This window comes from Sminthopsis crassicaudata, chromosome 3, assembly GCF_048593235.1.
Source record: "Sminthopsis crassicaudata isolate SCR6 chromosome 3, ASM4859323v1, whole genome shotgun sequence".
In the NCBI taxonomy this organism is placed as follows: domain Eukaryota; kingdom Metazoa; phylum Chordata; class Mammalia; order Dasyuromorphia; family Dasyuridae; genus Sminthopsis; species Sminthopsis crassicaudata.
Window position 1 is genome coordinate 486,031,219 of NC_133619.1, and position 24,486 is coordinate 486,055,704.

Below are 24,486 nucleotides of genomic sequence, written 5' to 3' on the forward strand. Positions count from 1 at the left end.
TTACTATCCTGACACTTCTGTACATTTTATTAACTGTTCTATTTTCAAAATTTACACTCCAAAGCAAATCTTACCAATCACAATTTTTAAAAAATAGATCGCTAGATAAGTGGGACTTTAAGAGAAATTTTGATCCATGCTCTGACATACAAGCAGTGGTGGGAAAAGGGGAGTACAAAAAGTGTCTGCTTGCCCATAACTATACACTTTAGAATTATGCAACTCAGATGTTTTCTAACTCACCACATGTTTCCAATGCAGACAGTTTATAGAGTATTCCACTATAAAGTGATCAATTCTTGTTTTACTGTATTTCCACATTTTAACTGCTTTTTTAGATTATTTAACTGTAACTGTTTATAGCATACCTATCTTTGAACTGTCGGGATTATATCACCGGACCTGGATGGAGAATGTGGACTTGATTCAAAAGTCTACTGAAGCCCATGCTTTGGAACACAATCTGGTGAAAGTTAGCTACTATGGAAACCCCTTTTTATTCCATGTCATCCAGTCCTAAGCTGTGGGGAAAACTGAAATTAAAATAGCAAAACTTGTACCAGGCCCTTTAAAATTCAAGTATCAATTAATGATGGGAAAAATCACAGTATGTCTTAATGCAAGTTAACGAAGGTTATCTTATAGCACATGTTATTAGGGAATGTAATTTGCAAAGTAAGGAAATTAGAAAGTGTGGAATCCGTGTGGAATCCATGTGGATGTTACTATGCCCAATTTGTATCTATTAACTATAAAAATGGAAAATGGAGCTGATTAGAATTTTTTTCTCTCAAAGAACAGTAGTTCTCTGAAATGGCATACATTGTAGTTCTGCACTGATATTTTCAAATGGGATTTCTACATGAGCATATGTATGATGTGAATCTGACAACATTTTTAGCCGACCAACTGTATAATTAAATATATTCATTTCCTTGTGTCAACAAAGAAATGTGTGACAAAAGGAGGAGAAGGAAGAGAAGGAGGAGAAAAAAGAAGAGGAAGAAGAGCAAGAGGAAGAAGGAAGAGAAAGAGAAGGAGAAAAGAAAGAAGAGAAAGAGAAAGAGCAGCAGCAACAACCTAGTTAGAAAGGAAGAGTGATGAATAATCAACCAATGTTCTATCTGTACCCAGGTAAGATAAAGAGAACTTGAAGGAAAATCCTCAACACATTGGTTGGATTCCCTGTGGCAAACATGAACAAAAGTCAAACAGGAAAAGCAGGCAAGTATGGAAGGCAGTCTATACCCCTGGGAGAAATATGCATGTAGATAAGAATACAAATCCTTTAAAGTATTCCACTGATAGACAGCTTATATAAATCATATTTTTAAATACTAAAAGTGACTACTCAGGAACAGACTTAATTGTAGAGTCCCTGCACATTTTAAAAGTTAATGACTTTGATGTAATCACTCATTTTAATATCTACTATTCATTAAAGTCCTGGTATTTAAAACTCCCTTCACCAGAGCATCTCTTATAAATAGGCTCCTATTTCATATATATATATATATATATATATGTGTGTGTATATATATATATATGTATATATATATATACATGTGTGTGTATATATATTCATATTCATATTCTCTCTCTCACTCACTAATAATGTAGCAGTAAAGTATTAATGGGAGTTGTTATAAGGATGGGGTGATTAAATATAATGACTAAAAGATCTTTAATAAGAAGCCCAGTCTTTTAACTCCTCTCTCCAGGGAAACATCCCAATGAAGGAAGCAGATGAGAAGAGAAGGAAACAAAACACACGAAAATCAACAAAATAGAGCCGTTTCTTAGTCTACTTCAAGATCTCCTTGAGATCAAACAACCCTCCTTAAATACTTAAAGTGCTGGATTTTCCTCAAAAGACTAAAAAACACAGAATGATCAGCTTGTCAGCTTTTTCTATTAAATACTGAGCACGTGAAATAGAACAGTCAAAACATAGGTCAAATCAACATGGCCAGTCTAAAGTATTAGGATTATGCAGTGATTCACTTTAGGGAAGATTTAAAAACAAACAACAACAAATAGACAATATGTGATCATTTAAAGAATGTAAAATGAACACTTGTATATCAAATCACATTTTCCTATTAGTTTTCACTATAATTTTTGAAATATAGACCCACAAAAAATGTTTTGCCCCCAGTACACAATAAAATTCACACTTAAGAGTCTTAACATTCACCATAAGGAGAATTTGGTATTTGTACATTCTCTAGGCATTTAATTTTTCCATACAACCCTTGCAAGAAAAGCTTTTCAAATTCACCTATATAACTTTGTATGCTGATTAAAAGCACATATGCTATATATTATATTAAACAGAAATTTTCTATTTATTTGGGAATTGTCAATGACATAATATGATTTGAATGTCTCCACATGAGATAAAAGCCATCATTACATGGCTTATCATTTCTCCAAGTCACAGAAATAATCATTAGAAAAATTACAAAAAGATCTGAACAAAATCACTTGTTTTTCCAAATGGTCTGTGTAAAGTACAAAGGTATTTCCATCTATTTAAAAAAAAAACATTATCTATTGGCACCAAGAGAGCCTTAACTTTGATAAACTGCTTTCCATCAGGTTTAGTACCACATAGTTCCCAGTAGCATAGTGTGAAGGGTCCCTTGAATTTCATTTTAGTTTTAGCCCAAGGGTCAGATGCTTTGATTGCATTTGAGATTTGTTTCAACATGGGGTTACAATGGCAACATTCAGAACATGAGAGCTCCCAAATATAAGCCAGCTAATTCCCATCATTTATTAAAGGTGTTAAACTGTCCTAAAGTAAGATTTTCCTACACTGAAATCTCAACATAAAATTCCTTTTAAATTCTACCTCTTTATAACAAAAGAATTTCCAACTTTACTCATCTATCAGTTGGCACCAGAAAATATTGTTGGGGAAGAAGACAAAGGTGGAAGGAAAAGCCATGGAGGGCTGACTGAATAAGGGATGGAATGATGGAATGATGAAAATAGACAAGGTTGAAAGGTGAAATTCTGAAAGTCAGGGGATAAAGGAAGAATATATCAAAGGAAATTTGGGTTCTAACTTCCAACCACTAAGTTTCTATATGATTTTGAAGAATTAGATATGAGTGAGAAAAAGACTGTGACACAATCACTTTCTGTGAAGAACAAACTGCTTCGAGAAGTTCTGCCTTCAAAGATAACAATGCCATGCTTTTCATAAAGATGAAAATTCATTTCAATTGAGGCTCTACTTTTCAAATTCAGTGACATTTAATGTGAGTGGAATTCAGCTTTTAAAAGTTTCACGTAGGCTCTTCAGGTGGTCATTTAATGAGATCTTCACACATTGCCAATAATAGCAACCATTTACACATTCTGACCCCCATTTTTGTTTGACTCTGTGGTCCTAGCAAGCACAGCATTTAAACAAGTGGTCAGAAATATGCAGCAAACATTTAAATACCAAATCATACAAGCCTGAACTATATTCATTCTACTCTATAAAGAAAGAATTTAAAGGATACACACACACACACACACACACACACACACACACACACACACACACACACACAAAATCAGCCAGCTATTTCATTTTTGTAGTCATTTGGTAAGCTAAAAGGTCAATGAAGTCAGAATGTAAAGTCAGACTGAAGAGACTGGCTAGAAACATTCTCAATGATAACTTTCTGTTTCTAAATCTTTCAAGATCCATGTACACACACTTATAATTAATGTTTATTGAATTTGTATTCTACATACAGTGGAAGAGTGTTGGATTTGTGGTCAAGAGACCTGGGATCAAATCCTCCGGGGCTCTGCCACGTGCTGACTTTGTGACTTTTAAAGGCATTGAAGCTCACTAAGCCTGAGTTTTCTCTTCTATAAAAGACAAAGATGAGGAGCAAACTAGATAACCTCAAGATCTCTCATTACTTTGAGTTCATAAATCCTATAAATTGACAGATGTTGGAGGGAGGGAAGGAGAGATATCACAACCAAAATATTCTTTAAAAGGTATGCTTATAACAAACATGGAGATATATTTAAAACAACTGCACATATTTAACCTATAGTGAATTGCTTGCTATTTAGGGGAGAGGGAAGGAGGTAGAAAAAATTGGAACACAAGGTTTTGAAAAGGTAAATATTGAAAACTATCTTTGCATGCTTTTGGAAAAATAAAAGGCTATTTTTTAAAAAGGCACGCTGAAATTTGAAGCTATACCCAAAGGGCTATAAAACTGTGCATACCCTTTGATCCAATAGTCTCACTACTGTCTCTGTATCTCAAAGAGATAATAAAAGAGAGGAAAGGATTCACATGTGCAAAAATGTTTGTAGCAGCTCTTTTTGGAGAGGCAGGGAACTGGAAATTAAGTGAATGTTCCTCAATTGGGGAATGGTAAATAAGTTATGATATGTGAATGTAATGGAATAACTCATCATTATTATAAGAAATGATGAGAAAGCTGATTTCAGAAAAGCCTGGAAAGATTTACATGAACTAATGCTAAGTGAAGTGGGCAAAACCAGGAGAACATTTTACACAGTAACAAGATTACGTGATTAGCTATGAAGGACTTGACTCTTCTCAATAATGTGGTGATTTAAAGCAATTCCAATAGACTTGAGATGGATAAATTCAATTGCATACAGAGAGAAAACTAAGGAGAGTGAATGTGGATTAAAGCATACTAGTTTTACCTTTTTATGTATGTATTTTTTTCCTTTCTTGTGGTTTTTTTCCCCTTTTGGTTTGATTTTTCTTGCACAACATAACACTATGAAAATATGTTTAAAAAGGATTGCACATATTTAACCTAAATCAGATTGTTTGCTGTCTTGGGGAAGTGAGAAGAGATTAGGGAGGGAGGGAGAAAAATTTAGAATACTAAGTCTTACAAAAATGAATGTTGAAAACTATTTTTAAATGTATTTGGAAAAATAAAACACTATTGGAAAAAAGTCATGCTGAATGGGAAAGAGTGAAAAAGAGTCTTCAGCAAACATGGGGAATAGCCACAGAAACAAAGTAAGAAGAAACTGTATCAGTTAACTACTATAAAGAAACAAAAAATGCAGCAGAAAAACCCACTTAATTTATGTTCTAAGCAGCAGGAAGAAGAATGAAAAATATTTCGATAAAATATAGAAAGGAAAGAGAATGACAGCCTTTTCTTCTATGTGCTTCCAAACTGAGAGCTCAATAGACTTCAGGGTGAATGAGAAGCACAGAGACAAAAACATTGAGACAGTTCCATCTATCTGCTACATCTTCTTGAGCAAGTAACTTCTCTGGGTTCCTAGAGTCAGAGGATCTGGACCTCATCTGTAAAGCCAAAGATTGGGACAGGTGGCGTATGGTAGAAAAAATTCTGAATTCAAAGTGAAGAGACCTGGATTTAAATATGAGTTCTGTAACTCGATGTATGACTAAGTGAGACAGTCAACCTGTGGGCTTGTTTCCTCAACTCTCAGAATCCTTCTCACTAGCTATCTATGTCTGGAATATTTTCCTTTCTCCCCTCTAATTGTTTAACTTTCCTGGCTTCCTTGAAGACCATCTGCAAGAGGCTCTTTTCAGTCATTTCTTCTCCTTGTCCTTTTACCTTCTGCTAGTGCTTATCTCTGGAATTACCTCCTATTTATACTGTATATATCTTCTATGTATAGAGTTGTTTCTTTGTTGCTTCCCCAATAAATTATGAGTTTATTGAGGGCAGAGACCAGTTTTTCCCCTTTTCTTTGTATCCCCAGCACTTAACACAATATTTGGCATACAGTAGATTCTTAATAAAGTCTTGTTAACTGAATATTTATTCTTCCCAGGTCTGAACCCTATGATAATTTAAACGTGATCTATAAGCAAGGTTGCTTCCTATTTCAAAATTCTATAGTTCTGCAAAATAAGTACTTCCTTTTCAGGGCTCCACTACATAATGTTAACTTAAGTCAGGGCTCAATGAGCATTGCTAACTAAGTGGCAAGTTGAATAGGGGATCTGAGATATTGAACTATATTATGAAAACTCAATTTGAAAAATAACCAAAACAACCTAAGATGCTAAAAATGGTTAAAAGTGAACTTAGAAAAAAGTCATATATATATATATATATATATATATACATATATATATATATATATATATATATATATATGTATATATAGTAGAAAGAAGAAATGCAGCCCTAAGAAGAAATAACTCAGCAGTTCCTAAACCACCTTGTCTGATATCTCCCTAGTTATTACCGATTTCCCATGATTATTAATCCCAACATAAAAAGCATTGTTCCTCAGCACCAAGCTCAGGTAAAGCTATTTTTCTTTTTGGTTTCTCCCATCTAAATTCAATTAAGTTTAACAAAATTTTATTAAATATCTACTGTATAATCCTAATACTGGTGATGGGAAGACAAATATAACACAAACTCTGCTCTCAAAAAGCTTATTATCTAGGGACAATAAAAGCATATATGTAAATGACTGATACAACAGAGAATGGGTAGAGCACCATGAAATGAAATAATATGAGAAATCTAAGCATGGAAAGAAAGGCAACTTATAGTTAGAAAGGTGGGAGAGGGGTGTAGCATAGGGAAAATGAAACATGAAGGAAGGCTTCATGGAAGAAATAGTATCTGAGTTGAGCCTATAAGGTAATAGGGGAATTTCAATAGATGGAGGTATGAGGTAGAGAAAGGAAAAAAGTCAACTTCAGACAGGGGAGAAGGTTTAATAATAAATGAAGGCAACACAAAAAGAGGAAATAATCCTCTAACAAGGCTGGAATATAGAGTATGTTAAAAGGAATAATAGTATAAGATTAAACTGAAAGGATAATTTGGAATCAGCTGTAGAAAATTCTGAATGGCAGGAAGCAGATTTCATGCTTTATTTGATAAGCTACAGGGAGTCACTAAAGACTTTTGTGTTGACCAGTGACATAATCATTAGGAATCTATTAGGAAGGGTACTCAAGCAAAGATGGAGTAAGAAGGGAATAGACTAAAGATAAAATATTAGGAAACTGTTATAGTAGTCAGGGCAAGAAGAGATGGGGGGGTGCTGATTTACAGTTGCAGTGGTAGTAGAGGAAACAAATTGGAAAGATATTTCCAAAGTAGAATGAACAGAAAATGGTCTTCCCCACATATCATGCCTACCATGCCTAGTTCCCAGCATCCTCATGCATCACCAGTGGCTAAAGTCTTCGCAGCCAAAGTCTTGCAGTCCTCTTAACTATCTTCTCTTTTCCATAACAAGTTACCTGTCCTATGCCAGATTCTCTCAGTCTTCTGTCTGTTAGGTCACAGCTGTCTAATTAACGTGATAATTGGTGATAATGGCTTAATGTGTTAACCCTCTTAGGGGACATATTTCCATTCTAAATTGTGTCTTCTGGAGACACAGTGTTTTAACTCAAAGCAATGGGCACTCTAGACCCTATAACAGATGGGGAAGGTGTAGATATTTGCCATTTGGGTGCAGTAGAGCAACATAAAAATTGCAATATGCAGTCAACTACCTATTCTAATCTCCCATATTATGCACCGAGAAAATTAAACTTCTAACAAATTAAAAATGATTTTAAAATGCTAAGTGGGTAAAAGAATAATTAGATACATTGAAGAACAAAGCAGATAAAACAAATTCCAACAGAACAGCTTCTTTTTTCCTTTTAAAATTTGAAAAACACCCTAAATTATAAAATGTCATATCATGATTTGAAGGAATAACTTCATCTGCTTTATTTAATTTGACAGGCAAGTGACACAGAATTTTAATCCCAATTCAAACTGTCCTAAATAGCAAAAGCAAAAATCTGTTATTTTATTTGGCCCTAGAATATGCACATATTACATTAGGATCAGCATTTCTATACTGACAATGTTCCCCTATGTTTCCTGAAACTTGCAGATGATGTTAAATCAGAAAGTGCTCAGGATAAAAGGAAGGACCAAGAGGTGACTGCAAAAGAGATTATAGATTAACAGGAACAGGGGTAGGAGTTAACAAACTGGAAATCAGATTGCTTTTTTAAAAATGCAGGTTACTACAAAGAAAAGATTATATGAAACACAGCTGTTCAGAAAGAGCATTTAGTGGGCAGTAATGCATAAAGAAGCCCAGGGCTGAAAATGGACAGCAAATTATGTAAGAATTTACAATACAACATGGTAGCTAAAAAGGAAAAAAAAAAAGGCAAAATTAAAAAAAAAAACAATTCTAGGGTACAGGAAAGGATTCACATTATGCATCAGAGAGAGCAATGTCTCTACATGACCTTGATAAGTCTGTTTTTGGAATGCTGCATTAAGCTACTGGTCTTTCATTATCAGAAAGAAGAAATATGCAATGGACAGCTCATGGAAAACTAACAATGTATTTTAAAAAGGGAGGAATTAAGAACAACAACTAAAAAAATGCTTTCTGGAAAGAATGGAAGGATATAGTTCTATATACTAAATCAATCCATTTCTTAATATTATTTTGAAGGAAAATGCTGGCCATTTTATGGTTCTTTCATACATCCTGCCACTTTTCTCAGCTAACTGGGGAGATTAAAAAAATCTGTGGGTGCACAATTGCCACTTTTGCATGTAAGAGGTTCAAAACTAGAAACAAGCATGCTCTGAGTGGTTCCTGATTAAATCAAGTTCTTTGGGTAGTTCAACTGCAAACTGGTCAAACTGCACCAGATTTTAGGACCAAGGCACAGATCAGACCAACAGCAAGATATCAAGCAGAAGGCAATTCTGGCAGTGTGTGCTGGGTTGAACGAACAAGAAAAATCTGGGGTGGAGATTGAATAAAATAAAAGCAGAGACATAACTCCAGGAAGGAGAGAATTGAGGAAGAAAATATTTGCCTCTGCCCCCATCTCCAGCTCTCCCATTCCCTAAAAAAATAAAAATAGATAAAAATTTAAAAATAAAAAAATGCCTATATTTCTAAATCCAGTAATCAAGGATAGGGGCAAAAAAAAGTTCCACATTAAAGCAAAAGACTTAGAACAGCTGCTAAACATACTTTGTGAACAAGACAGCTAAAACCATGGGAGATTCTAGTCCCTTCAGGTTATAGCAGTGACTGAAAAGGAGACCAACGATTTTCTAGGGGTTTGGTGAAATCTGTATGTCCTGGAAGGACTTGAGCCATCCATTTACTTCAAGGTGGGACAGGTATTTGGAGCTGCACTTCTGGGATACAGAAAACCTTGGACAGAACAGTTAGGACATCAAAGGAACTAATATAGGTAAGGAAAATAGATTGAGGATTACAACATTTATGCCATGAAGGCCTGTCTAGTCCAATCTGCTAATTTTCCACCTGAGGAAATTAAAGGCCAGAAGAAGTAAACTGATTTGCTCAAAGTTATCCAGGTAATGAACTAGCAGGTATAAGATTTAAACTCAAGTCCTTTCCACTTCAATTTCAGCAAGGTTTTTGCTACCACATAATCTTAGGAAGGGGTAAGGATGGGGTCAAAGAAGAATGGAAAAATGAAGGGACAAACTGAAATTTCCCCTTCTGATTCTTCTTCTACTGTGTATTTTCTGTTATTTGTAACTAGGCATTCCCTAACTGGTTGAAACTTGGAATGTGTTTTTCCATAGAAACTCTGTTGTTAATGGTGATTAGGTTCCCAGGCCAGCCCACAAAAGTCTATTTGACCTCTAATATGTCTAAAAGTAGAACATAGTAATAATCTTAATTGAGAAAGTAAAGAAAAAACAGACATGGGTTTGAATTAATTCAATTCAGCTACTATTTTTTAAGTGCCAAATTATGTGCCGAAGATGACCAAAGTGCTAAATACAAAGATAAAAACCAAACAGTCTCTACCTTCAGGGAGTTTATATTCAATATGCAACATGTGTACCGAGGAAACACAACTTGAAAGGGAACATTTTAATTGCTGCAATAAAACAAACAGCAAAAATTCCTCTTTTAGAAAGTAGTACTTGAGCTGATCTTTGAAGGAAGGTAACTAGGCGTTAGCTGGGTAACACAATGGATAGAGTGCCAGGCCCACAGTCAGAAGAACTGAGTTCAAATTCAGCCTCAGATGTTTATTAGTTATGTGACCCTGGACACATAATTTGCTTCAATTTTCTCATCTGTGAAATGAACTGGAGAAAAATATGGGAGACCACTCCAATATCACTACCAAGAAAACCTCAAATGGACTCACAGATAGTTAAACACAACTGAAACAATTAAATAACAATAAAAGGGGTTCCAAAGGGGCAGTTAGATGGCTCAGTAGACAGAGCACCCATCCTAAAGTGAGGAGAATCTGAGTTCAAATCCAATCCATCCACTTACTAGCTATGTGTCCCTGAGCAAGTCACTTAACCCTAATTATCTCATCTTTTTTTTTTTTTCCAAGAGGTATACGTAAAAAGGAAAAGCATCTTAAACAAGAAGCAGCCTGTACAAAGGCACTGAGGAGGGAAATAGAATGGTGATCACCTGGAACAAGTCAGTTTGTCTAGAACATAAAATATGTAAGGATACATAAGGTACCAAGTGGTATAAAACAATAGTTTAGAGTCAAGTGACTTGCTCAGGGCCACATAGCTAGAGGCAGATTGTGGCTTTAACATCCAGAGGAATTTGAATCTTTTCCTAGAGGCAGCAGGAAATCACTGAAATACTTAGTTTTCTTAGTGTTCTTAGGAAAGTCACAATTTCATTGTGAAGAAAGATCTTATAAACCTTAAAATATAAATCAGCCTTACTTAATAACATTGTTTTAATAGAGAAAAATAGACTTAAAGTTCCAATTTGGATTACCAAAAATCTACTACACTAGAAGTAGCAGGTGGTCTCCCTGGAAGTAGCAGGGGAGAGGGGGCCATACTTCATGTGACAGCCAGACACATAGATTCCTGGGTGATAGAACTTTTTTTTAACTCTACACTGCTCTGTATACATAAGAGAAAACCCTTCTTTCTACATTTATAGTCAGGGAAGTCACCCTTAGGGGTCCTAAAAGGAAGGAAAAGGAAAACAACCCCATAGGAGAAGGAAGAGTTTCAAATGCAAATGCTCTTAATAATTGTTTGTATGTACAGGGCATCTATAAGCGCTAACTGACTATGATCTATTTTACATAAAAAGAGAAGCAGATAGAGTAAGAATCATGGCAATACCAGACTTGGAGCTCTCTTACCAGTTTCTTTGTACCATGACCTGGGAAGTGCTTGCTTCAGAAGTTTCTAAAGTGTGATTTGTGGGGACATAAGTACAAATAAGATCTGGTGGGTAGAAGATAGCGTCATGTATAAATGTTATGTTTATCTGAACAGCAAAGGCTATGCTTTTCCTCCTTGGTAAATAATCCTTGACTCCTTCCGTATGACAGGGCAGAGAGCATTTTTAAATTAAACTATTGAAGTCTCCAAAATGTAGATAATTATAAAGAGAGAAAGATCTATATGATATACATTGTTTTTGGGTGTGCATGTATGTACACATGTATACATCTCTAATACTTGTGATTTTTGCCACACCACTCCAAACACTATTGTGTCTGACTCATGGATTTTGGCTACCTTACTCTATTATCATAGGATTCAGAGCTGGAAGAGATCACATAAATCATCTAGTCCAACCCATTCATTTTCCTAAAAACTTGAACAGTCAAATAAAAAGAGTTTTCAGAAAACTAAAGACCAAAAGGATAAGTGCTTAGAAGAAAAATAAATTATATGTAGGCTATATGACTAAGGCTAGTGAGAAAGAGGAGCAGGGGATAAGAGGAAAGGGGAGGAGGGAGAGAAACACTTTAATTAAGCCTAGTCTAAATATATATACATATATATGTATATGTATATATATATATATATATATATACACACATATATATGTATATGTATATATATACACATATATATGTATGTATGTATATGTATACATATATATTCATATAAATGAAAAATCTAAATCTAATAGAGAGATCAAAGAGACCACTTTCACTACCAATTTTCTCCCATAATCTCTAAATTCCAAAATGTTGTAGAATGAATAAAAAAAAAAAAATTTGGTTGCATATTTGATCTTGGTAACATACTTTCTTCTTCATGGAGAGACACTTTTATTGTTCATCTAAATCAGAGAAAAAAATACTCCATTTTTCCCCACCTACCTCCCATCATCCATTATCAATGTATTCACTAACTTAATGTAGTAAAATTTTATGCACAGGATGACAGGTTTAGAGTAGAAACCTTAGAGGCTCTCTAGTCCAAAGCTTCTTAAACCATGGATTACCCCAAGTGAGGTCTCCCAACTGAATACTGAGGTCAAAAAATTATAATTTATTATCAGTTAATATACCTATTTTATATATTTATATACCTGGGGTCACATAAAAATTTCCCCGGGGAAAAGTGATCATGAGTGGAAAAGTTTAAGAAGTCCTAATTTGGTCAACTATTTTCTTTTACAAATAGAGGAGCTGAGGTCCATAAATATTAAATTATTAGTCCAAGGCTACAAGTAGAAAGAAACAAAGCCAAGTCCTTGGATTCCAAATCCAGTATTCTCTCACAACTACACCTTGTGCTTACATACCACACCTTATCACTGGAACATCCTAGAAGATAGAGCTTTAGTTATCTCTCTTACAAAAATTCCTGATGAACCTGAGGTCCTAAATTACAAGATCTTGAAGTTCCTTCTGAATCACCAAAGGAAAAATGCTTACTATAGGCTGGTTTGAATGTTGAATATATTTCATTGTGTTTGTAATTTTGAGAAATTGGTAATTCATAAGGTGTGTGTGATAATTTTCCATAAACCAAAATATTTGGTTAACTAGAACATACCATTTCTTGATGATGTTGGATATCAGATAGGTTACCTATTGACCTGATACATTCTTTTTAATATGAGCTGACTTCCTTAAAGAACTCCATGAACTCTAAGATGATATGATTTATCAGTAGATTTTTAAAATAATAGTACCTAGTACAGTACTCTTGTTGTATAAATCTATAGCTTAACAAAAGGTGTGTGCAAAGAGGAAGAGTTGAATGTGCCTCCCCCCAAAACAACAACAACAACAAATAAACAAATTCCAGGGGTCAAAACAACATATTCTTTGTAGGGGCCATTTCTGAGGTTGTATACCCAAAGATCTCCTTCATATTCCACTGTGGAACTGGCATTTCCATTACTTAACTCCCTACTGAACAATAGATCAAGTTTGTGGATCTAGAGCACTGGATTTGGAGCCTCAGAAACTTATTAGTTGTGCAACCAAGGACAAGTCACCTCATAGCTCTATATCTCAGTTTTCTCATCTGTAAAATAGGAATAATAATAGCACCTACTTTTCAGGGTTGTTGAAATAACACACATAAAACACTTTTCAAATTTTAAAGTTTTATGTAAATACTAGTATCTGGTGGATTTACATTGTTATGGGTCAAATCATATATTTTAATAACTATGTCTGGTAAAAGCTAGATATTCTGCTTATTCTCTTTGAAAGTTAGTTTCATCCCTTACCACCAATGTTTCAAACACATTTCACAATCTATGAGAAATACATGACAATAATAGCATGGAGAAGCCTACATGTGCATATAGTTCAGTGATAGGTTGAAAAAAAAAAAGTAAGTAAATTTCATTCATTATAAATTCATTATAAATCGGACAAATTTGCTGTTTTGGAGCAAATAATTTATTTTTAAAATTCAATTAAACATTAATTAAGCAACTATTATTGTGTCAGGAAATCTAGTAAATACCAGATTTATAAAAATAAGTAAATAAATAATCCCTCTCCCTCAGGAAAGCTTACATTTTTGCTAAAATGTGATTAGTAAGCATTTAAGACCTATTCTCAGCTAAAAAAAAAATCCTAAATAAAAGTAAACAAGACTTTTTAAATTTTAGGAAATAACAACAAATGATTACATTATAATACCAAAATTTTATTAGCAATTACTATTGACTCCCTTTGTGTTTTGGCAATACTCAAATATTGATTACTGATACTAAGAATAATTAGGTCATAACACCTGGCCTGACACTGTTTCCAAGAATAAAGATACTAAATTTATGCTAAGACCCTGGCCCACTTCCAATACATATAAAGATAGCTTTCAAACATACTTGATCTAATCCCTTCCACTAGTTCTAATGAAGATATTCTCTTTCCATTCAAAAAGATGTTATATGAACTACCCACAGTGTACTATTCAAGATATCCAAACCTAGAGTTGTCTGTACCTAGTTGTTGGATGTTTTTTTTGTTTGTTTGTTTTTGTTTTTTGCCTATATCTGCAATTTCATCAATTTCAGAAATTCCATCTAGCAGTGCAGATAAGCAAGTCATTTCTAAAATATAATGATAGAATTACATTGCTGTTACACATTTCTTCTCCTCTTAGACTGTGAATTCCCTAAGTATTTTTCTACTTTCTTTATATCCCAAGTACTTAGCACATTGCTTGGCACATAGTAGGTGCTTAATAAATGCTTGTTAATTTGACTCACTTGAATCATTGAATGTTTATGTGAAGGAGCCATAAAAGATTTAAGTGGATTACTCTTAATGGCATAATTTATGTGTCAAGGCTAACTATCTCCTATTCCATAATGTTTTATTCAAATAGTGGAGGATAAACCTGTCCAAATTTTCCTCTTAAAAGAAAAGGAATGATGTTCATGAACAAAATAATCACCATATTTTTCACTTGTAATCTCTATCATTTCATCTTTTCTATTTTTAAAAACTAGCAGAACTGGTATCTCTACTATCTACAATCTAGGGAATTATTAGGCCATTGGTCAGACTGCACCTAATATATATTTAAGGATAAATTATGAAATAAAAGCTCAAAGTTGGGAATGTAAAGTTAATTCATAAATCCAGGTTACTTGTTTTAAATTAAATTTTCCATCATCAGAGAGCTAACTGGCTGTATAGAAGTAAGTACTATATTCCCAGGGATGGTGTATTTATTGCCTCACTATTGAAACAATATTAATACCAACATGGGTGGTTGTTGTTTTTTTAATGTTTGAGGGTAGCCAGAAATTCTACCTCCTGCATGGATTTTAGTTCATTTGAGCTTTGTGTCATTTCATAAAAGGTCAAGGCAAGTTTGTTTCTCTTTACACTATAACTTTAATGTCGTGGTCAATGTGAATTCTATCTCAGCAATTCAATTAAATCCATCTCTTCTCCATTACTATTTCCATAACCCTACTCAAGCTTTTATTACCACCCACCTTGAAGACAGAAATTGCTTTCTATCAAATGAACCTCCTTCCACTCTCTTCACAAATACTTCTATCCCATAAACTCAGCATCAAACTTCATATAACAGCTAGACTAATTATTTTTATGTGAGAATCTGCATTATTCATGGATTTTAAACAGAATTTCTGTGCTCAAAAATCTTAAGTGAATGAATTCTGGTATGTGAATGTGATGGAATACTATTGTGCTGTAAGAAATGACAAATGGAAACCTGAGAAGACTTTATGAACTGATGTAAAGTGAAGTGAGGAGAACTGGAAGAACATTTTCTACAATAACAATATTGTAGTAAAAAACAACTCTGAAGAATTTGGGGACTTTGATCAGCATAATAAGCAGCCACAATTCCAGAAGATTCATGATGAAACATGCTTCTCACCATCAAGTAAAGAAGTAAGGGATTCAGAATGCAAATTGAAACCTTTTTTGGCCAGGGCCAAATGATCATAGTAGAAATTTATTTTTCTTTATAAAACAAATGTTTGTAATGGAGTTTTTGTTTTTCTTGCTTTCTGAGTGAAAGGAGGTAGAGGAGGATGAGAGGAGCTGGGAAAAATAGAAAGCATATCTTTTTTTTAATAAAATAAAATTTAATTTTAAAAATAATATTCAGTGGCTCCCCATTGCTTACTGAATGAAGTAATAATAATAATAATCATCATCATCATCATCATCATCACCTTAGCAAGTACTTCACAATCTGATACCACCTTTCTTTTCAACTATAGCTACCTACTAGAAACTCTATATTTCAGTTAATTTCAACTATTCCTAACCTCCAGTCAAAGCTATATATCTTGAACACTTTCTCCTTCCCTCTTTGCCTGTTGAATTCTTAAACATTCTTTGCAGTATAATTAACAAATCACTTCTACCAATTTTTCTCAGTTGGTTCATTTCATAGCAACCCTTTATCTTTTAGGTTTTATATGACCGTTTGCTTTGTACATTTTTATACATATGCCAAGTATGATTTTATATTATTGTTATCTGAGTGTCATATTATCATGCAAAGCTTTGGGGACCACATCTTATAAATCTTTCTTTAAGGGAATAGCATAACATTCTGTTTAGTAAGCACTTACTAAACATTTGTTCATTGAATTGGATATATTTAGTCATTTAATATTATTTCCTTTCTGTTGCTAACTTTCTCACAATACAGCTTAGATCTTTTGATCACTCTTCCAATTCTTTATCTCTCTATACTTCTGTAATGGGCTAGACTTTACCCCCCCTACATAAACTCATGGCTCCCAGTCACCAAGTAAGATGTATCATTCCCTCTACTCTCTCCTATATTATCTTTTTTCATCTAGGTCAGGAGTTCTTTTGTGTGTGCTCTTGACCCCTCTGACAGTCTGGTGAAACCAATGGACTTCTTCTCAGAATAATATTTTAATTACATAAAATAAAATATATTCCCTTTGAAAAAGGATTAAATTACACTGAAATATAGTTGTCAGAACTTAAAAAAAAAACCTCATGGACCCCAGATTTAAAATCCTTAATCTTGGTTTAAGCATAAACAAATGACAAAATAGACAAAAGCTTGCTATCCTTAGGAACTTAACCCACTCCCTCCCCTGAACTCCCTACTCTATATTTAGGCTGCTAATAAAACTTATATATTGTGGGAGGGGGGTAGATTAGAGACCATCTTTTCCAGAGGTATGCTGCAAGCAAACTCATAAGATGCAGCAGATGAACATGAGAAATAAAAAAGGATGGTACTTCCCTTGGACTCCTGCCTACATATTCTCAGATCAAGGCAACATAGGCCCATACCTATGTATTTAATGCAACATATGAAAAAACTGCTAAAATATGCTAAATTTTAAAAGCTTTTCTATTAGAAAATTATAATGGGAGAAATGATCTACTGCTTATTTTTATATTTATTTTATGAGATGGTATAGTTCCCATCATCCCAAAAAATAAGCATATTTTTCTTAAGCAGAGAAGGAAGAAGGGTCTCTCTTATCTCCCCTGCATTCTCCCCTTTAAATCTTAGTGAAGGGGATTGTCTACTGTCTACCACCCAGAAACTAGTCTCTGACTACAGAAGTGGGGCATCCATAATTCATAGCTTATTTACACTAAATGGGCCTAGGAAGGCCAGTATGGATTCCTATGAAATACTCCAGACCAGCATTCTCTTGACTCATTCCAAGCACATATCCCTATATGAGATTGCATAAAGGTTCCATAAAGATATTGTGACCATGCACAAATAGCTTTCCACTATGGCCTTATACATGAGTTAAACAAACAAGTTAACAAATCCAGGGAATGTTTGTCAAAACTAAGGGAGTACTCAAAACAAATTAAATCTGTAGTTTAAAATCTGTCAATTATTTAACCTGTTAATCCATGAGGCCTAAAAAACTGCTGTTTTCTAAATTCTCAGTATTAACAAAGGATACAATTACAACTGCTGCTAAGTGGCTCAGTGAATAAAGTGTCAGAGCAGGACTCAGTAAGACCCATCTTCTTGAGTTCAAATATGACCTTAGGTACTTACTAGCTGTGAATTCCTGAGTAGGTCACTTAATCCTGTTTGTCTCAGTTTCCTCATATATAAAAGAAACTGGCAAAAATATTCCAGTATCTTTGTCAAGAAAACTCCAAATGTGGTTATGAAAAGTTGTACACAACTGAAAAATGACTGAACAACAATACAAATACAACTGTAGAAACAGAAATCACCACCAAGTTCTCATTTACTACAAAACATTTCCCCCCAGAAACAAATGTACCTCAGGTAAACACACCTTCATAAAGCTGGAGAAATTACAAAAGTAGTAAAGGTGATAAAACATCTAGATGTATTTAATAAGAAGATCCTCCCTCATTATGGGGGTGGGGAACAGTCATATATTTACAAAGTAAATATTTACAAAGTAAAGCACCTTTTTAAAAATTATTGCAAAATTGAAAGGTAGCATGACATAATGGCTAAAGATCTGGACTTGGAGTCAAGAACCTTCAAGATCTTCTTCAGGCACATACCAGGTTTGTGACCACTGAGAAATCACTTAATTTAGCCTCCCAAGCAACTCAGTAAGCCTCTAAGTTGTAGAATAATTGCTATTCAAGATTAATACAAGGGGCTTCATCACTGGGCTTTCCCTACAACAATAAAATAATAGTTCAAGATAAAATGTGACTTATTATAACAGACTCTACCCTATGCTATATCTCTAGTGGCGTTAATTTTTAATTTTTGCGAATTCTGTTTTTAGAAAAACAAAATTTGAAGGTATGTACACTGGTACTGATGTGTAAATACCTAAAGAAATTGTCCACCTCAAATTTCCTACCAAGACTGTCAAACACCCTAGGCCATTCCAAACAACATGTTAGACTGAGGTTCAACTTAAATAGACCATTGTTTTCTAAGATCTGAAGTTGTTGAGCCACATTTCTTCTAAGATGGATACTATCTTGATACATATTTGTTATCTTGTATATGACAATGGGTATAGAGATAGAAAAGTGGCATAAAAAGATATTTCCGAGTACTATGTGAAGGTTATTTTCATTTCTTCTAGTTTGGATACACCAAAGATTTTCCTTTCTAGGACTGTTAAACTTGTATTTTCAAAGTCTCATTTGATCTTCCTATTTGTTAAATCATATGCTAAGAGTCTTGAAAGATACAAAAGTTCGAGACATAGTCTGTAGACCTTTAGGTAGGTTAAACTATGCAGCAAAAGTATTATAATACTCTCAAATTCTTATTCAAGGATGAGAATTTTACTAGTTTTAAGCCCACCTTCCCTGCATAATGAAAAATTCTTTGTGATTTGAAATTCGGTTTTAAACTCACTTTTTTGTCCACACCCAATTTTCATTGGGATGCTTGAAAAAAGTGGATTTCAATACTTCTCAAAAATAATTTTCATTCAATAGTAGATGAAGAATGATTTCTACACTTGCAGATTTCCAGTGTAGAGGAACAGTGAAAATGGTTTGGTATATGAAGCACTTTTGCCTGCATTTAAGAGCTTGTTTGGTACATATCTTGTAGATCCAAAATACTCTCTACTTAGAATTAAATGAAATATTTTTCACTTCATATTTAAAAGTAAGCACTTTAATTCTTTTTCCAGAATAAATATTTGGTCCATTTGGGACAATTTTTAAATCTTAAGAAAATGTAGTACAAAATAATTAGTAATAGAACAAAGATAGGCCACAGCTCTCAGAATACTTACTGATCCATATAGCTCCCCTTTCTCATTCATTCCGAGGTATAGTCCACTGTCCACGCCTCGAATGCTGACCAGACCTACTGCTATGCTGATAAATTCCAGAATGCCTTTTTTTAAAAAGAAGAGAAAGAATAAGTCAGCATATACATAATTTCTTCAGAAACTTATAGATTCTAGATGAGTAAGAAGTGGTCTTAAATCTAATTCACTATTTAGAAAATATCTTTTGAAAGTTAAAGTATATTTTGATTTTAAAAATTACCATACAAAAGAATCAGTGTAATCTATTTTTGTATGACAACCAAGAAGTAAATCTTGAACATTTTCCCAAAGTTTTAACTTAAATTTATAGTTTAATAATATCACACAACTTATCAGCATCCTGATTTGTGCCAAATACAACAAATTCCCTGAATAAAATACTAGATATGTAGGTGCATGCCCGCAATTATGAATGCTAATTGTCATTTGCCAAAGAAGCCCACAAAAGTTATTTTCTATTTAGCCAAAAGACTAATTATTCTACAGATAGAAAACTGAATACCATCAGAGAATGAAGCCTACATCTAGACATATGAATCAAGAATGTATTTTCCATTAAAATGTTGTCTTGTGTCCCCACATAACAGAGATTATCTCAATTATTATTATTATAGACAAATGTTGCAAAGAAAAAATCACCTAGTTCCCTACTATTGCTTTGTTAAAATTAACCTTGAAAACTGAAATGTTTCTGTTTCATCCCAAACATTACTGCTTTTGGAAATTATTCATTTTTCTCCTACATTTTATGTGAAATTCAAAGACATGTCAGATAACACCACATCCTGCACCAAAAATGTAATTCTTTAATGCAGATTCAATAAGTGTTTGCCGGGCATTGAGAATTTTTTTTCCCAAAACTATATATAAAGCTCCTGCCCCATTATCTTCACAAATTAGCATTGAATTTTGTTTTTAGTGCCTTTTACTGAAACTTGCTTCCCCTGCCACTACCCAATCTAAGCAAAGAAGTGAAATTTTACTACAGCAACCTGAATGATCTTTCTAACTGGCTATATGGGGACTAGTTCACAATACCAATTGGGCAAAGCAAATATAGAAGTAATATTTTTGTGCTCAGTCAATTTTTCATTGATATAATAAATGTATAATGCACTATTTAGAATTGATGCATTCTAAAATAGTTTAATACTGAACAACTTATAAAAAGAAAACCTTCCATTACTTAAAATTTTACTTACATTTAACAGTAAAAGAACTAAGTTTAACACTACACTGTAGGTAGTCCCATGTGACTAATAAAAAAGCACTTACATGGATTTTTTAAACAATTAATTTTGCATCTCTCACAAAATAGACTGTGTAATAATCAATAGCAGATATGGACTACATAAATTTAATAAAGCCTATGATAAAGTCCCAAGAGAAAATTTTGTATCAAAGCAATGTAAAGATAAAACCTTCTTCTCATGAAGAAGTACTTGTAACTTCTTTATGGTATATACAGTATTATAAATACTGAAAGTCTAGCATCTAGAGCAATGAGACTGCTAACATAGATAGTACATAACTACCATACAGTGTAATGAAATTTAAAATACTTTGTGAGGAAAATAAAAGAAATTTTTTAAAATTATGTTTGTAATATAATAAATTATGAATAGAAGGAATACCTCAAATAAAGCCAGTTTATTGATTCCTCCTTACTTCACAAAGATATTGTAAGGTCAAATAAGGTAATAACACTACATATAGGTTGTATGTATTTTCAACACAAGCAATTATTTTTGTGTACATACGGGTGTGCAACCAAGATTTCTGAATAAGATTTCTAAATAGCAAATAAGTTAGTGATCCCATTATGCCAAAACTTTCAGCTAGTTAAAAATCTCCACCAAAGATAGCCTATACCACAACTAATGTTCAATAAAAGATTAATGTCTAAAACTACACAGAGGGACTCACTAATATTCAATTTTCATGGAAAGGTAAAACAAAAGAATTGTCTTGTTTCCTTTGAGGGCCAACAATCCACTAGGTCAATCAGAAAATAGTTATGAAATCAAAAGTATGTTGATTATAATCTGACATTGATGTTACCAAAAGATAAGACAAACACTCAATCTTAACACATACAACAATAAATTTGGGCAAAAACAAAAATAAACTTGTCACTAGTTCTGCCTCTCATACCAAGTCCATTTGTCTGAAGAATGTTACGATGACCATTTGAGAAATGGGAAGGGGAAAAATAAACTCACATTATTATAACTCTTTAAGCTTATAATGTGTTTTCAGATTCCTATTTGAGCCTTCCAACTATTCTGTATCTCAGGGAAGGAAGGGTTTATCTCCATTTTATTGGTAAAGGAACTGAAACTTAATCTCATATAAAATAATTTTATTGTCCTTGTCACCAATATTACTTAATAGACCTATTATATTGTTTTAATTTATATGTCACTCTACCTTTAACAGATACACAGGAACTGTTCTTTTGTTGCTTTTAATTCAATTAATGAGCAGTTTTTGGTTTTTTTTAATGGAAGACCCTGGGAATCTGTTAGAATGAGAGTTAATCTATTCCCACTTTACACCAGTGGTTTTTTTTTCCTTTTTGGTTGTTTTGGGTTTTTTAAATTATGTTTCCCTCCCTCTACCAGGCTTATCCTTTTCTACTAGAAGTCATTTTGAGGTCATGTGACTAATAGTGAAGGGTTACAAGGAAATTCATATCAGGAGAAATGTGAGGATATCTTTATGGACAAGCAGAGAAACTAGATATACCAACAGAAGTAAAAACTATTGTTGGATCTTCCCCTATGTCGCAACTGGCAATGGGGCTGAATAGGGAAAATAAGAGTTACAATTCAGAATCCTACAATGCCCAAGCATGGTGAGATGGGCAAATCTACCTTACACCTGGGAACAAAAAGGGCATCCTCAAGCATGTGTACTCAGCTTCTAACTTCACTTGCTCAGAAAATCAGATTGTATGTCAAAGATGAGGAGGAAAAATTCAAGTGTCTATAAGGCACACCAAGAGATTGACAGCTGGATTAAAGGCATTTAAAGAGAGGTAGAGCAATCACTAACAATGCCTTGAGAAGTATACTATGTTCCAAAGTAGACAAACAAACAAAATAGTTTCTGGAGCAATTTGAAGTTAAGCTTTAAAAAGAATGGAAAGGAGTAGCTAGCCACTACTTTAATCCCTCAGTTGGTGTTTTTCTGGCATCTTGAAACTATTTGCAAATAATATGAATATATTTTAAATCCTTCAATAAATCCTTCAATAAAAAGCCAAATCATTTTTGTGATTATATTTTTCCTTTTATAGGACATTAAGTGAAATTATTACTTTCCTATAGTTACATCTTCACTGTGGGAAAATAGCACAATCAAAACTCATCAAACATGGAAAGAACTTAGATTTGGGACATTTACTTTAGCTGAACACTGACATGAAAACTAAAATCTTACCCATCCACTTTAGATAGCTAAATGTAGATTATTGGGAGGAGGGAGTGTTGTAGAGACTAAATTTCTTCTTTCCTGTCTACACAATTTGTACTTATATCATTCAACAAATGATTTTTATCTTAGGAGAAAAACAAAGCATTCCCCATAATTTTCAGGCATTCCTATTTCCTGGCATATCTATAGTCTGTGAGGAAATAAGGGAGACAAAGACAAAAGTACATTACTGCCAGCAATGCAGACAACCTCAGAGTACAGCAGTTGTATTGAGTGAATTTACCTGTGACTTCTCTTCCCACCCCTACATCCCAGATTTTGCAAGCATAAGTATAGCTTCTAAAGAGGAGAATAATCTTGGTAAGTGAGAGAAATGTTGACAGAGGAATTGTTTTTTGCCTTTTGAACTAAGGTTTTCTTTGGAGGGGCAGGGGAATCAAATTTAATAAAATTTTCTCCCTGCCATATGAATGTTCTCAGAGTAATCATACTCCAAAATAGTAAGAATTTAAGTCTTTCATAATTTAAATAAATACTCTTTATCACATCTCATCTGAAACTAGAAGATTGTTCTGATTTTATGTTTATTCTACTTTCCAGCTTCCTATACTTAGAATTACTCAAATAAAGTGACTGAAAAAAAAAAAAAACATTTCTTAGAGAAAAGTATTCAAGTTATAGGAATGGATAGGTCATCAAATCCTTACAACATTATTTGTCTCCTATGCCTAGAATGCCCTCTTTCTATACCTCTTAGAATGTCTGACTTCTCTCAAACTAGATATACTTAGCTCAAATACTGCCTTCTGTACGAAGGCTTTTCAAATTCCTATAGCTGCTAGAGCTTTTAAGTTTATTTAAAATATACTTTATACATATTTTGCTTCCCCCACTAGAATATAAGCACCTTGATACTCAAGCACTGTTTTTTGCCATTTTTGTAGCCTCAGAATTTAGCGCAATGCCTAGCATTTGGTTAAGTGTATAATAAAAATGTCTTGGTTGATTGACAGAAAACCTTGATATTCTTCACCCCGGGAATGATTTTTACATTATCAATAATACTTTCTTTATTAATAAACTACTTAACCTTAATCAAGTAAATTAACTCTTTTTATTCCGCAGTTTGTGTCAGATCAGTTTTTCTGACTGCTCTAACTTTGACACAAAACTATTTCTTTCACCTTCATTGTTCATATAGAAGTATTTTTTAAAATGCTACATATTTCAGCTTAGCCACTGGGAATCTGACAACCTCTCTCTGGGCCTCAATTTCTTCATCTATAAAATGGACAAGATAATCTCTAAGGTCTTTTTCAGCTCTAGCTAAGGGAATGACTTTTGTCTGGAAAAGTGTTACTTAATAGGCAACAATAAATGTTCATAAAGCAAAGCTAAAAAGAACTGTTTCCAAGTAGAAATATTAAAGCCTGCAACCATATTGCACTATTTTTTCCCTGCCAAAACATCCATTTCCTCCTGTGTAGATACAGCTTTGACATTCTTAGT

At 33.6% G+C, this 24,486-nt stretch overlaps 1 protein-coding gene across 1 annotated transcript in view; it reads right to left on the reverse strand.

Annotated features, from left to right (window-relative positions):
• Window positions 1–24,486, reverse strand: part of FGF9 (fibroblast growth factor 9) — a 41,609-nt gene that overhangs the window by 10,137 nt on the left and 6,986 nt on the right. The window contains exon 3 of the mRNA XM_074303670.1: window positions 19,501–19,604. Within this exon, the coding sequence (XP_074159771.1) occupies window positions 19,501–19,604 (104 nt within the window). The remainder of the gene's footprint in view (window positions 1–19,500; window positions 19,605–24,486) is intronic.